The sequence below is a fragment of the Morone saxatilis genome, unplaced genomic scaffold (genome assembly GCF_004916995.1).
Source record: "Morone saxatilis isolate NCDOM2014 unplaced genomic scaffold, NCSU_SB_2.0 Contig1, whole genome shotgun sequence".
In the NCBI taxonomy this organism is placed as follows: Eukaryota; Metazoa; Chordata; class Actinopteri; family Moronidae; genus Morone; species Morone saxatilis.
In genome coordinates, this window is record NW_023339651.1 from 15,216,568 (window position 1) to 15,230,018 (window position 13,451).

Below are 13,451 nucleotides of genomic sequence, written 5' to 3' on the forward strand. Positions count from 1 at the left end.
AAATCTGCTTCAATGCTATAAAAGCAATTAAATACAGATCATTTCTGAAGCTGCTGCATCATTTCAGGGTGGTTTTCTGTCACTTCTGTCTAGATTACTCATGCCTAGCGATACACTCTGAGGGATACAAACTTACGTGTGTTGGTGTCTGTGAGCGCCGCCACAAACTGCAGGTACTTCTTCATGAGCGTAGTCTGGTCGACTACCGTGGGACTGGGCGCAGGGACGAAGGCCATTGTGGCACCTGGGACAGACAGGGTTGCGGTGGGGAAAGGGGGCAGACAGCAGTCTGCACAGAGCTCAGTGTGCTCTCATCTACGCTGCAGGAACGAGAGGGAAACAAAGAGATCCGCTGTCATCGGTTATAATGAAGAACAGTCATGTTGTGGGTTATATCTGCTGAACGTGTATGACACTGAGCGTCGTTAGGGAGAAATGACAACATTTGACAAACAAACCGGTAACAGACACAAACATGCCTCTCGAAAGGCGCACAGTGATGACATCATTAGAAGCATCAGCTAGCACAGTTTTTGTACACTTCCGATAGTATTTGTGAATTAAAAACAGGGTTTTTGGGGTCAGAATTGGAACCATTCTATCATTAAGAGGCCTTGTACGCGTATTCATGCGCGCAACAAATCTTCAAAAGGCAAATATACTGTTAATTTCCCAGAACACGTTAGCAACCGTTAGCTAACAAGCTAGCTTTCCCAGAGAAAGAAAGCGCTCGCGCATCCCCTGGCGTTAAACTCTGTTTGAGAGAAAATAAACACAAGCCACAAAGAGAAAGCACCTTTTCTCAAACAAGAACCCGTTCAAACGCTACTCGTACACATTATGCTGCCCTGCTATTTCTCCACATTTTAAAAAAAGCGACCCGTTTGCACTCACCAGCTCCACAGACCGGAAACCGTCGCTCTGTGTCCGCCGCGTTCGCGCTGCTGCTCCGGGCTTGCGACCAGTGAAGACGTGTGATATCCCTCCGCGTATTACATGTAATATTCTTCCTATGAATGTATAAGTACAGTGTCATAATGTTTGCGTGACATACATATATGCAGAAGTGGAATACAATCGATGTTCAATTTAATAACAATTGTTTTATTGGTCATAACGTTTGATTCTAGTACCAGCGGAACAATACACAGTGAAAACCAGTGGATATAAGACCATCGTTTTCGATGGTCTTCAGGCTCGCAGGATTGTTAGGAGGAAGTAAATTTGCGGGTATCTGCGCATGCTGGTTGGAGGGAGTATATTACATCGATGGGTAGTACCCTTTGGGAAACAAGTGCTGTGTCCAAGTGCAGTGTGTAAAGCATTTCAACATATATTGCATTATTGTGCTAACTATACATTCATTGTTTCTTATATTATAAACTAAACTAACATGGATTTGCTTGTGCAACTTGGCCTTGCTAACTTTGCCATGCATATATACTTATATGTATGTATAGGCTTATCTTTCAGTTCTGTTATCGTTTTGGTGTAGTTTACGTGTCGCCCATAAGTTCTGACTAATGCCTTTATTGAGAGTTAATAAAACCTTTACTAATGGTTTATAGATCAGCTATAAATTGATAGAACACGTTTGGGGTTGCCAGGTTGTGAAAAATCCTCTTTGCTGTTGTCTCTCCTCATTAATAAAAGTTAATGGGTCTCTTTTTTATGATCAATTCTGCAGTGGCAGTTAATAAAATAATTAATACACAAATAAGTCAACAGCAAGTGTAATGCTGGAGGAGGAATACCGCCAGTCAGAGGGATATTTCACAACATGGCAACCTAAGCTATTTAAATATTAATGGATAATAACTGATGTTTGAAGAATTATAATGGACTGGCCATGATATTGAAAAACACTGGAATAGGTTTCAGTTAATGTATTCATTGTTTTAATTCATTTCTTCATAGCGTGGATTGGTTTTACCACAAGATGGCAACCCACTGAAGGAGACAGTAGGTCTGAAATGTTCAGTGTTTTAAGTAAAACAAACATAATGCCAACCCTTTATGAATGATAAAACAATGTAATGAAGTTGGCATGAAGTGTTGCAAACATGGCACTTCACATCATTTTCTTATCTGATGTCTGGTATGAATCTATGTGTTTTTTTAGAGGATTGGAACACAGGAAATGGGTCTGAGATCTTTATCTTTTGAGTTTATTATTTTCAGACTTACATAAGACTGGGGCAGTGCTAGAGAATGACACATTAGGAGGCCTACAGGTGAGTCAGGAGTCTGGAGTATAGGGAGTAAATTCTTTTGTAGGGATAAGGCTCAAGAAACTACAGTCTTATGCATGGTTAAGAAAAAAATGGTTAAAAATGGTATTAAATATGATTAAATATATGACTGTGTTTTATTGTTTTGTATTTGTAATTTGTTCTTTCATTAATGTTAAGAGATTTTTGAGAGAATGGGTGCCAAAAAATGCAGATTTTTATTGGCTTATGGCTTTCATTCATCCCGCCTAGACTCTTCTTCTTTCTTGCATTAAGTCGCCCAGTCACATAGGCAAATCAGCCATTATCTAAAATCAATAGTATATCCTTTCGTGCTCATTTTAAAGATTGCTCCCAAGTTTCATTGTCACTATATTACGTCATATGTGTATGGCAGCAAAGCTTGAGATTTCCTTTCATAATGCTTGTTTTAATAGCTTTTGGAATAATGAAATCTGGTTGAAAGATGCTCATTATTTATCCTGCCTGATCTATCAAACCTGTCTTCTGCCCACTTGCTTTGCTAATGGGTTTTAATTCATAATTCTCTCCTTCACAGCCTCCTCCTTCCATAGAGTGAACCCACTGGCAAAAGACTGTAGAATGAGATATTCCTTTCAGTGAATGTCGTATATAATCTAAAAGGTAATTTGACATACAATGTGGCATTCTCATTCTCTCTCTGGCTCCGGTCCCTAAGTAATAATGATCTGCTAAAAGATGTTTGTCTCAGGCTTATTGCACTGTCCTGTTCGTTTCATTAGTGGGTTTTTTTTTTCTTTCCTGACAGGGGCTTTATCCTGAGAGGGGAGAGTGGATGACACACTGGTTCTCCAGCTTTCCAAAACCACTCATCTGTCCATTAAATTTGTGTTTTCTCAGCGCACTGCTGCGGCTGCTGATGCCCTTATGATGAAGCTGGATCACCCCGGCATTATTTCTCATATAGAAAGAAGTGCACTCTCCTTGAGACTGAGCCTCAACATCAACAATACCCTGAAAATCTATTCATGCATCTAAAGCTCCGATGCACATTCACTCTTTTTACCCATCTGCAAAATGAGGGTCTCTGTGGACCGGGCAGATAAAATGTGTAAAAGACTCGTAAAAGCCAGGCAGTCCTCCGGCTTTGTGAATATGGTTGTTATTGGAAATATTAGTTTCATGAGGGTTGTCCCGAATGTAATTTAAGGGGTTTTTTTATTTTCCTAATCAGCTGGAGTTTACGTGGAAACTGGCTGGAGACCTTTGGTCTCTCTATAACAAGAAAATGAGCTGCCAGAGTAAAATATTCTGTGTTTAACCGAAGGAGGCAGAGTCAGTCAGCAATGATGGTAATTGGTTTGCACAAGCTTTGCACCTTTGAAGGTGTTGATGGTCACTCACTGCTGCCAGATCCTGCCCCTGTCACTTTCTTTTCTTCCTTTCTTTCTTTCTTTCTTTCTTTCTTTCTTTCTACCTACATCATTCAAAATCTCTGCTGTGAGTCCCCATCTAGAGTGTGGATAGTTGTGTTACCTGGGGATTAGGAACAAGCCCCTTTCTTAGCATTACCTGAGTACACTTTTGACGTAGGATACTTGTACTTAATATTTCCATTTTATGCTACATCCTACCACATTTCAGAGGAAAACATTATACTTTTTACAGATGTATTTGCCAGCCACAGTGATTACTTACTTCCAAGTTAATGTTTTACATAATGGTTCCATCATTTCTTGGCATGTTTTAGATGTCTGAGTTGTTAAGAGTTCTACTAAAGAGATCTTTCCTTTTAAAATTCTCTGGTGGTTTCAAAACATTGTTCAGGGCCCAAAGATTTGAAATTATCAAATTATCGAATATTTCAATGCCTCATTACTATCTGATAATGTTTATAAAGGCTCTGAATACTACTTCCACTATTGATAATGAACACATTTCTAATTCAAAGCGCAGAATAGTTACAACGTAGGACACTGATTGGCTGAAAAACAATGCCACAGTAGGTGAGGAGAACCTGATGGATTTTGGAAATATTTAATCGATATGAGTCATTGATAACAGTGTGCTGATGTTAGTCTGAAACTGCTTTTAAGCTCGGAAGCCTTTTGATAAAGAAACAACTTTGCATTTAATCACTGTGTTTTTCTTGACGTGACTTCAATTAATCATTAATTTAGAGAAAATGAGAATTCCTACCGCTGAGTTCCTCGCTGTTTCGAAACACAAAAATTGAACAATGTGTCATCAGTGAATAAAATTAAACTTCCTCTACTGTCATAACAACACCCCTGACTGACTGTGATTTGGAGCATGGTTGGACGCCATGTTCAAAGCACAGTGGTATGTCTTCCAGTCTGCACACCAGGCTGTACTGACCTTTCACGGCCAGGCAGGCTGTTGCTAATTGTTTACCACCACATCCTGTTTCCTCACTGCTTGCTTTATTGGAGAAAGTCACCTGCATTTAGAATGATTTATCATGTTTTAGAAGGCTGGGGAAACTTGTAATACTGGCCTTAAATGTATCTGGGTAGAACTCTTTAAAATGTATTGTAAATGGTTATATATTATAATTACTTGCCTATCTGTTCTTACTGTTCTTTACTAGAGTAAATGTTACTTGACTGGTCTTATCGAATGATTGTCTTCTGTTTTTGTTGTTAGTTTATGATCTAATTACCGTACACAGCACTTAGACGTCTGAACTGTGAAATGTTGTCAGGCACAGGTGTTGAATCTATATTGATGCCTTACTGAAACCAAAGTGTAAGTGCTTGTTATGTATAATGTTGAATAAATGTCAAGGGTCAGCGTATATTCCTCAGATTTCAAACACAATAAATTATTTGCTTACAAATCTGCCATTTAGAGTTTTTTTTCTTTTTCTTCAAACATCCTGTGACATAACAGGACAAATCATACTTTTCACTTGGTGTTCTATAGGTAACAAAAAGGGACTAATAACCTTATGATTTAGCTTAATAGGTTACAGATTAGATTATGTTAAAATGTCTCTTTAAGTTATAATTATTATTATTATTATTATGAAAGTATAAAAATGGATGTATATAAGTGTATTAGTTCAAGCACAACCACCAAAGGTAACACCTAACTGCAGCTGCAAACATATCTGCTTCCACCACATTGCTCAGCATGCAGAAGGCCAAATTAAACCTTTTCTTCCTTGGTTGTAATTTAAGCATAAGCCTGATATTTGCTGGCACCAATGAGAGCGCGCACCAGACTAGTCAGTGAGAAAAATGATCGCACCAATCCTTGTGGCACCCTCTTATCAGCTTAATCGCTGTTTAATCATCGTTTAATCAACGAACTCACAGTCTTCATTGCTTAATTAACTTTCCAAAAAAATAAATAAACACATGTTTGACCCAGCTGGTCTGTGACGTCAGCCTACTACAACCAATCCGGGAGCGTCTGCAGACACCTTTTTTTGATAATCCTCTTTGCTAAGAGGAGCTGTCCGATCAGCACCATACTATGCTGCTCTGTTGGTGCCAGGAATAGTCCCAGTAACACAAGCCACATTAACCGGGCTTACAGTGACCGAGTCTCCCTTGATCGGATTTTCCGCTCAGAATTTACTTGATTTTGCTGCTTAGGCATGGTGCTACTTTGTAGAAGTAGTTATATGTGATGTTTTTTGGGGTAGACTCATTTTGGAGTACACTTTTACGCACTGAAGTTGAGAGTAGATTACGTTAGAGAGTGTTAAGGGTTTAGTGTTTGGGTTATCACTTTCCCCTGGACCTTCCTTAATGGTGAACGCCGGCGCTATGTTTTCACTCTTCTACAGATTGTTGTGTTTTTGTGCGCTGGGCTGCAGTCAACTAGCGAGCGGCCAGGCGGACGATGGAAAGCGGTTCATCTGCCGGGCTATACCCCTCAGCGGCGATGCCAGTTGCCCTGTGACACTGTTACCCGAGCTAAACGCCGGGAGCCAGGAAGAGGAGCTCAGAAACACTGTGATGCAACTTCGAGAGACAATTTTACAGCAGAAGGAAAACATTTCCAAACAGCAAGGCACCATTAATGAGCTAACCACCAAGCTGTCCCTCTGCGCCTCAGCCACCGACGATAGGAAGTACGACAAGGGGGGTTCCTGGGGCAAAGAAAAGCAAAATACAATGGGAGATGTTCCCAGAGATCCAAATGACACCATCGACAGCCTTGGAAAAACCATGCAGGGGCTCAAGGACCGGTTGGAAAACTTGGAGGTAAGTCGGCATTAATTGCGCAAAACCATACGTCCTGTGCCAAAGCCATGCGTAAAAGCACAGTTTGATTCTCGGTACAGATTTATAGGATTAACGTTACGACACAGTGTTGACTCACTGCTCAGCAGTAGAATGGCATCGCTGAGAATCACTACAGTGCTGTATCATGGAGATCAAACAGAGGAATCTGTCGGAAAGAGATTACTTGTGTCTGATTGGCCTTAAACTTCCCATTACGAGGGGCCGATTGTGTAACAACTTCTTGGGCGTGTCTGCTGACTAGTGCTTTAAAAGCATAAACAATATCTTCCTCACAGTCTTAAAATAAGCAGTTGCAAAGTGTCATTATTTCTAGCCACAGATGATGCCCTCATACTTTATCATTACTGGGAAGGCACCTGCTGGAGTGGGTTTATTGCCACAGCTAATGTCACATACTTATGAAACTAAAATCATCAAAGAACAGGATGTGAAAACTGTCCAAAACCTCACACAGTAGATGTCAACTTCCAAAAATGTTTTCCACCCCTGAAACTATATTTGCAGGCCTGTCACTCAAAAGAAGAATGACAAAGGGCAATATTAGCAGCTCTCCGGGGGCTCATTGTCCCTGATTATCTCTGTGTACTTCCTGCTCATGGTGTCCTGTCCATCCTTCCTTAGCAACACCAGATGCGGGCCAACGTCTCAGGCGCCTCATTCCCCAGTGAGCTCCGTGACCTGCTGCAGCGTCGCCTCGGGGAGCTGGAGAAACAGCTCCTGAAGAAAGTCAGCAACCTGGAGGAGGAGAAGAGCATGCTGTCCAACGCCACAGCTGCCTACCGGCTGAAGACGGAGAGCACGCTGAACGCCTTGGTGGAGAGGATCAGTGAACTGGAGAAAGGTACTGCAACGCTGCATGTGCATCATCATAAATGTACAGATAAAGTCAAAATGAAATATTGTTTCAATGGGTTTGGGGACAACCAGCACACAGTACACTGAGGAAAATGATACCTTGGTGCCGCACAGAGGGAAAACACATATGAGGGCACATAAAGCAACCTGGTGAACATCTACTATACTAATGGAGAGGAGGCAGAGGAAGGCACTCAGGGGTATAAAAGAGTTGAGAGGGTCTGATGAATCAGAGATGGTGACAGACGTGCACACTTTTTACACAAAAAGGACCTTTGTTGAGCCTCTTTTAAGTCATGACTTCATATAAAACATAAAGGGATGTGATGCTGTTTCCCTGCTTTCATCCCCCGGCAACGTTTAACAAGTTTATGGGACACCTCTCACTTCCCTGTCCCTTTCTCTCCTCTCCTCTCCTCTCCTCTCTCTCTCTCTCCCTTTCTCATTACAGGAGGAGGAGACTTCAAGTCCCCAGAGCAGTTCAAGCTGTCCCTCCCCCAGCGGACCAACTACCTGTACGGCCGCATCACCAAGAGCCTGCCAGAGATGTACGCCTTTACACTCTGCATGTGGATCAAGTCCAGCGCCACTCCCGGCATAGGGACGCCCTTCTCTTATGGTGTACCAGGGCAAGCGAATGAGATTGTGCTGATTGAATGGGGCAACAACCCAATAGAGCTGCTCATCAATGACAAGGTAGGTAGATTCTGGTGTCCTAAATCTGCTAAACCTTTATGGTTTTATGATAAAATGATAAAAATGAAAATACCAAAATGTTCCCTACCCTCATGTCAGCCAACTAAAATCTCTCTTTTGATTCAACAACCATACTAGATATGTGCTTTTGTAAAGGCAAACAACAGCTGCGTGCACTGTATTTTAACCACAGGTTGCCCAGTTGCCTTTGGAGGTACGTGATGGAAGGTGGCACCACATCTGCATCTCCTGGACAACACGGGATGGCCAGTGGGATGCTTACCAAGATGGTGCGAAACTGGGGACTGGTGACAACCTGGCAGCATGGCACCCCATCAAACCTGGGGGTGTCATAATCCTGGGGCAGGAGCAGGTAAGGAGGTGCAGTAGGACCCCAAAATCTTGGACAAAATGACTGATCAGACTGTCTGTGTTTGACATTTGCCTGTGTCTATAGCGTTAGTCATCATTCTAGCTCTTTTGTCATGTTCGAAGAAAGCAGCCACTTACCTGAAATTACATCTTCAATTACTTTTCTTCTATATAAAGTAAGATTTTTTTAGACAGTGAAGAAAACTAACAATGTACCATCAACTGTGTAGTGCAGCATGTTCGCATTATCACAAGCCAAACACTTCAAGTGCAATGTCAAGTAGTTCTACTAATAAACAGCGTTATTTATGGAGCATCTTTGCAAACTGCGGATAGAAACAGGAAAATCAACCAGGCCTGAAGCAGCAGTAATAAGATGGTGGCAGGTTATCATGACAAAACAATTAACAAGACAGCAGTGAACCTGTCACTGCCCACAGATGCTGAGGTCTCCCTCTGGACCAATCTGAGCATTATTAAAAATGTCTGAGGAGGAATGAGATGCAGTCTGTTAAGTTCTGTGTGAAATTAAATCAACATTGCTTGAAGACTGTTTGGCATTTTCTAGTTACATAACTGACAACAGTGTGAAAAGCAACATATAGAAAATTCTAATTCAATTTAATGTTTGGGGTTTTTTATATCAATTGGAAATGTTGTATTCCCATCTGTGTCCCCAGAGCAGTTAATCCCAACTAGGGGTACTACCCCAGGGGGGTACTGCTGCTGATGGCACTTATGAGTCAGTTACAACAATAAATTTAGGTGTTGCTGCAATTAAGAGTGTGTGAAAACTAGTTAGCAACAAGCAGAGCAGATTAAATTGTCATCTAAAAGTAAGGGATAAATATTTCAAATAATTAACTAAAAGTAATGGATAAATGGTTGGAACATCCAACTTTTGCCATTCCATGAGGTCTTAGTATGAGATCAAAGTTGACCAAAACTAACTTTTTTTCAGTGCCACAATGAGGTTGTTAGATATCTCTATCACTATTGGATAGATTGCCATAAAATTTGGTCCAGACCCTTTACGGATCCCCCTGACTTTTTCTGTAGGTCTAACATAAGGTCGTAATTGTACATTTGTCCCACATGTTGGGTTATGACCAAATACCCGAAAACTAAGGACATTCCCGTCAGACTCTACTTACCAAAAGTTAGCATGCTAATATGCTAAGCTAAGATGGTGAACATGGTTAACACATTAGACACCAGCATGTCCTTGTGCGCATAGTAGCATGATGATGATAGCATTTAGCTCACCCACTGTGCCTAAAGGTACAGCCTTACAAAGCTGCTAGCGTGGCTGTGTTAGCACAGTAAATAAGCGAAATAGGGAGATGATGATCAGATGATGTTATAAGGGTCACTTGAAAGTCCAACTGTACACAATACACACTGCATACTGCATCCTACATACTGATATGTAGGTATTGCATTGCTGGTATGCATTGATAGTGTGTGTACTGTAGAATTCGATACATACTGACATTCAGTTAATTGAACAAGCATGGTCTCTTTAGTCTTCTTAACAGAATTTAGAAAATAGTGAAATATATTTAATTCCACAAGCTTAATCAAAATCCAACCAGTGGCATCTTGTACACAAATGTGGTGCCATCAACATTTACAGCATCGGATAGAACAGGGAATAAAACACATTAAACCTGAAAGTTTAATGACTAGTCCCACCAACTGCATCATCCACCTAGATAATTACTCAAATATTGTTGTTGTTGATGCTGTTTAAATTTACATCCCATGTTTATGGCCCTTACAGGACGTGGTGGGCGGGCGCTTTGATGCCGGACAGGCTTTCGTGGGCGAGCTGAGTCAAGTGAACATTTGGGACCGCATTCTGAAGCCGGCCGAGGTCCAGGCTATGGCTAACTGCAGTTCTTATATCCCCGGGAATGTGATCTCCTGGCTAGCAAGCAACGTTGAAGTGTTTGGCAGGGGAGCATTCAAGCGGCCCTTGGAGGTGTGTCAGGAGCGACTGCCCAATGCTTAAAACTAATCTGTCTCACCTCTTTAGATTAGCTGGTGTTTCCATCCTTTCAGCATTTTTTTTTATTGTCTGCTTTTTCTGTAAGGCAGTTTATGGACTTAATGTTATACATTGATGTGTAACAACTTTGTTTTATCTGCTTTGCACAGAGAGATATTTGAGATTTGTGAGGCAGGTGGGAAATGAAATGGGTGCACTCACATGACACATAAGATTTTGACAATTAGATCTGTAGCACTGAATGTGGGAACACACCAAAGTTCAAGTTATTATGTGGAGGCTGGAAGCCATCATCGACTGGTGGCAATCAGAGAGCTATGTGTTCTTTCTTTACCATGATTGAGGTACGTCAAAGCTTCAATACACCCACCTCCATGGTAAAAGGTCCCCTCAGGTATCGGTGCTAAGACATAATATACTCCCCCACAGCCGCCCACACACCCCTCCCTCCACACTCACAAGCTTTAAAGTAATGAAAATCCAGTCTAGTCCGGCACAGACGCACGCATGTACCGCTACTACTACAAATACACTGACCGACAGACTAGCTGACAGTTTGCCGTTGACATGTGAGTTGGTGTTGCGTGCTGTGTGGGAGCGGGCAGCAGAAAAAAGATTAAAGGTCTGGCTAATGTTGTGTCTATTCCTTAACTAAGGAATGGGCTTAGAGCCAACATCAATCAAACATCTGATCCTGACATGTTCACTCATTTTTAAGGGGAGTACAACAGGAGAAGTACATTTTGACACTTTATCTATCATGCGCCTACTGGCTGGTAGTTGGAGCATGTGTGCAACAGACTTTGTTTCTCTTGTGGAAATACTACTTACGTATGAATTAGCAAAAACTTCACCTTGTCGGTAAAAGCTTTATTCTTGGCATGCGTAACTGATACCAGTGATACTAGTGAGCTTATCACAGTGCTTTTTTTCCTTGCCTTTTCCATCTTAACAAAAACCTGTTTAAATGGTGAATCATGTTGAAAAATATATTCATAGCATCAATGTTGTGAAATATTTTTACTTGTGATTTGTAATATTCGTATGTGTAGTTTACTTTATTATTTAGTGTCTGTCCAGAAATTTTTTGGATTTTTTTAATGTAATCTCTGTTTTTAGCACTTAAACAGTTATTTTCCATATCGTCTTGTGGCCTTCATATGGAGACTTAAGTGCCATTAAATGTTTTCTAAGTGTTGGAAAATGTTTTTCTTTGCCAATAAATGAAACTGTGGAAAATAAATAATAAATTCCTGCTGCAAAATTAATTTCCAAATGTTTGTGTTTTATCTGTCAGCAATTACATCTAAAAGTGTATGAGGGTCGTGTGAGATAAGTCAGTGAGTCTTGCAGTCTTGGTTTAAGCAAATGGAAGATGGACAACGGTTTTACACCACCTTGTCTCTTTAGCGGTATCTGTCAAGCTGGTAAGGTGACACAGGAGTGACATGAGCAGTTAATTACACAGCCTGAGCAGGATCTTTAGACTCAGATGGCTTGGGTCAAGACAACAACAGGTGTCCTGAGTGGCATTAGCAACGCTTAACAGATGAGAGAGGCTGAAAGGTCATCGGTGGCGTCACAGACACACTGCTCCTCCTGACCACACACTGCTCTGACAAATATCTCAGAAAGGGCTAAAATTACATGTTTTTTTGAAGTCCATAAAGTATAAGCTTCAGTACAATCTAGATCGATGAAATCCTAAAGTTTCCGAACTTTTTAAACGCAGACAAGCTATTGAACCTGAGCAAAACTAAATAATTAAATTAAAAGTGCAAAGAATGTTTCTATATGACTGTACTCTTTTGTATTTGAAATAATATAGGGTAAAGACATGGTGACACTCGGCCAATATTTCAAAAACCATTATACTGTATGGGTTTCTGGATGGGAATTGGGTTTTGTTGATGCAGCCTTCACACTATGATCTTCAGTGAAGTTGTCTGATTTAACTTGTGTAATCCACACAGGCTGTTTTTCATGCAGCCTTATCTGTGTGCAGAATTTATGCCGCTTGAATGTTCATGTCAGTGTAAGGCACTTCTTTGTTCCTTTCTGCACAACATGTCATTTTCCAGTGACACAGGATGCTCTGTATGTTATGGCCTTTTATCTGGGCTGAAAGAAGAAAAAGCAATAACATAAAAGTCTCCCTCTGGCTATTCAAAGCAGAATTCAATCAATAATGTTCATGGAAATTGAAAAGAAGATGTTGAAGGCCAGTCTCAATCTGTTCATACTTTATTAGCCTGTGTTTTATGTCTGATTTTGCAAGGTAGATATAAATGGATAAAAACAAGGTCGGTTGGTAAATAGTTGATGATCAAAAAAAGGATCAAAATGATACAGGAAATACAAAGAAGAGGTGTAATGAAGACTCCTTCTTGCAAAATTACCTTGAACCTAAAACAGCGTACATACGCAAAAACATACAATACAATCAGTATTTACACCAGTCAGCTTAATTTTCTTTCTTTCCTTTTTTTTCTAGGAGTGGCAATATCGGTTTAGCATTTTGGTCCACAAAGAAGAGGGTTGATAATGCAAAGACTCAAATTACCTTTAACCTGAAACAGCACACAAACACAAAAATACAACTGTGATGCCGAGTCACCTTGCCGAGTCCGCCATGTTGAACCACCATGTTTCTACCGTAGCCCAGAAGGGACAAACAAACAGAATGCTGGCACTAGCAAGGAGCATTCACGTTTTTTTGTGCATTTGTGGCCACCGTAGGTTTTCCTTCGTGCTTGGAAGGGGAGGGTGCGTAATGTGAAAGGTATTGCTCAGCGATTAACCTTTATTACCCAACTCTGCAGTTTCTCTCAGCTCTACTGGGAATTTTAACATCTTATAGCTCATTGTTTAAAGCTAGAAATAAACAAGTCACTGAATGCTTATGCCCACAATCTTTGGATTGTACTAGGGGGAGCTGGGATAACTGTTTATATAAGGGGTTATTTAAGATGGTTCTGCTATCTATCTACAAGTGAATGGATATGTAGCATTTATTTTTGGGCT

At 40.8% G+C, this 13,451-nt stretch overlaps 2 protein-coding genes across 2 annotated transcripts in view; one reads left to right on the forward strand and one right to left on the reverse strand.

Annotated features, from left to right (window-relative positions):
* Positions 1-942, reverse strand: part of trrap (transformation/transcription domain-associated protein) — a 78,219-nt gene extending 77,277 nt beyond the window's left edge. Inside the window, 2 exon segments of the mRNA XM_035669969.1 lie at positions 137-320; positions 895-942. Of these exon segments, the coding sequence (XP_035525862.1) occupies positions 137-236 (100 nt within the window). The 5' untranslated portion in view covers positions 237-320; positions 895-942.
* Positions 943-5,992: 5,050 nt separating this feature from the next.
* On the forward strand, positions 5,993-10,430 carry nptx2b (neuronal pentraxin IIb). The gene is made up of 5 exons (XM_035659556.1): positions 5,993-6,451; positions 7,115-7,334; positions 7,800-8,044; positions 8,238-8,417; positions 10,200-10,430. The coding sequence occupies exons 1-5, from the start codon at positions 5,993-5,995 to the stop codon at positions 10,428-10,430; spliced, it is 1,335 nt and encodes a 444-aa protein (XP_035515449.1).
* The last annotated feature ends 3,021 nt before the right edge of the window (positions 10,431-13,451 follow it).

Excerpts from the sequence above, each read along its gene's own strand:
- nptx2b (XM_035659556.1), top strand. The coding sequence starts at position 5,993 with ATGGTGAACGCCGGCGCTATGTTTTCACTCTTCTACAGATTGTTGTGT. Across the intron at positions 8,045-8,237 it reads AGCTGCTCATCAATGACAAG|GTTGCCCAGTTGCCTTTGGA; the intron begins GTAGGTAGATTC and ends TTTTAACCACAG. Across the intron at positions 8,418-10,199 it reads TAATCCTGGGGCAGGAGCAG|GACGTGGTGGGCGGGCGCTT; the intron begins GTAAGGAGGTGC and ends TGGCCCTTACAG.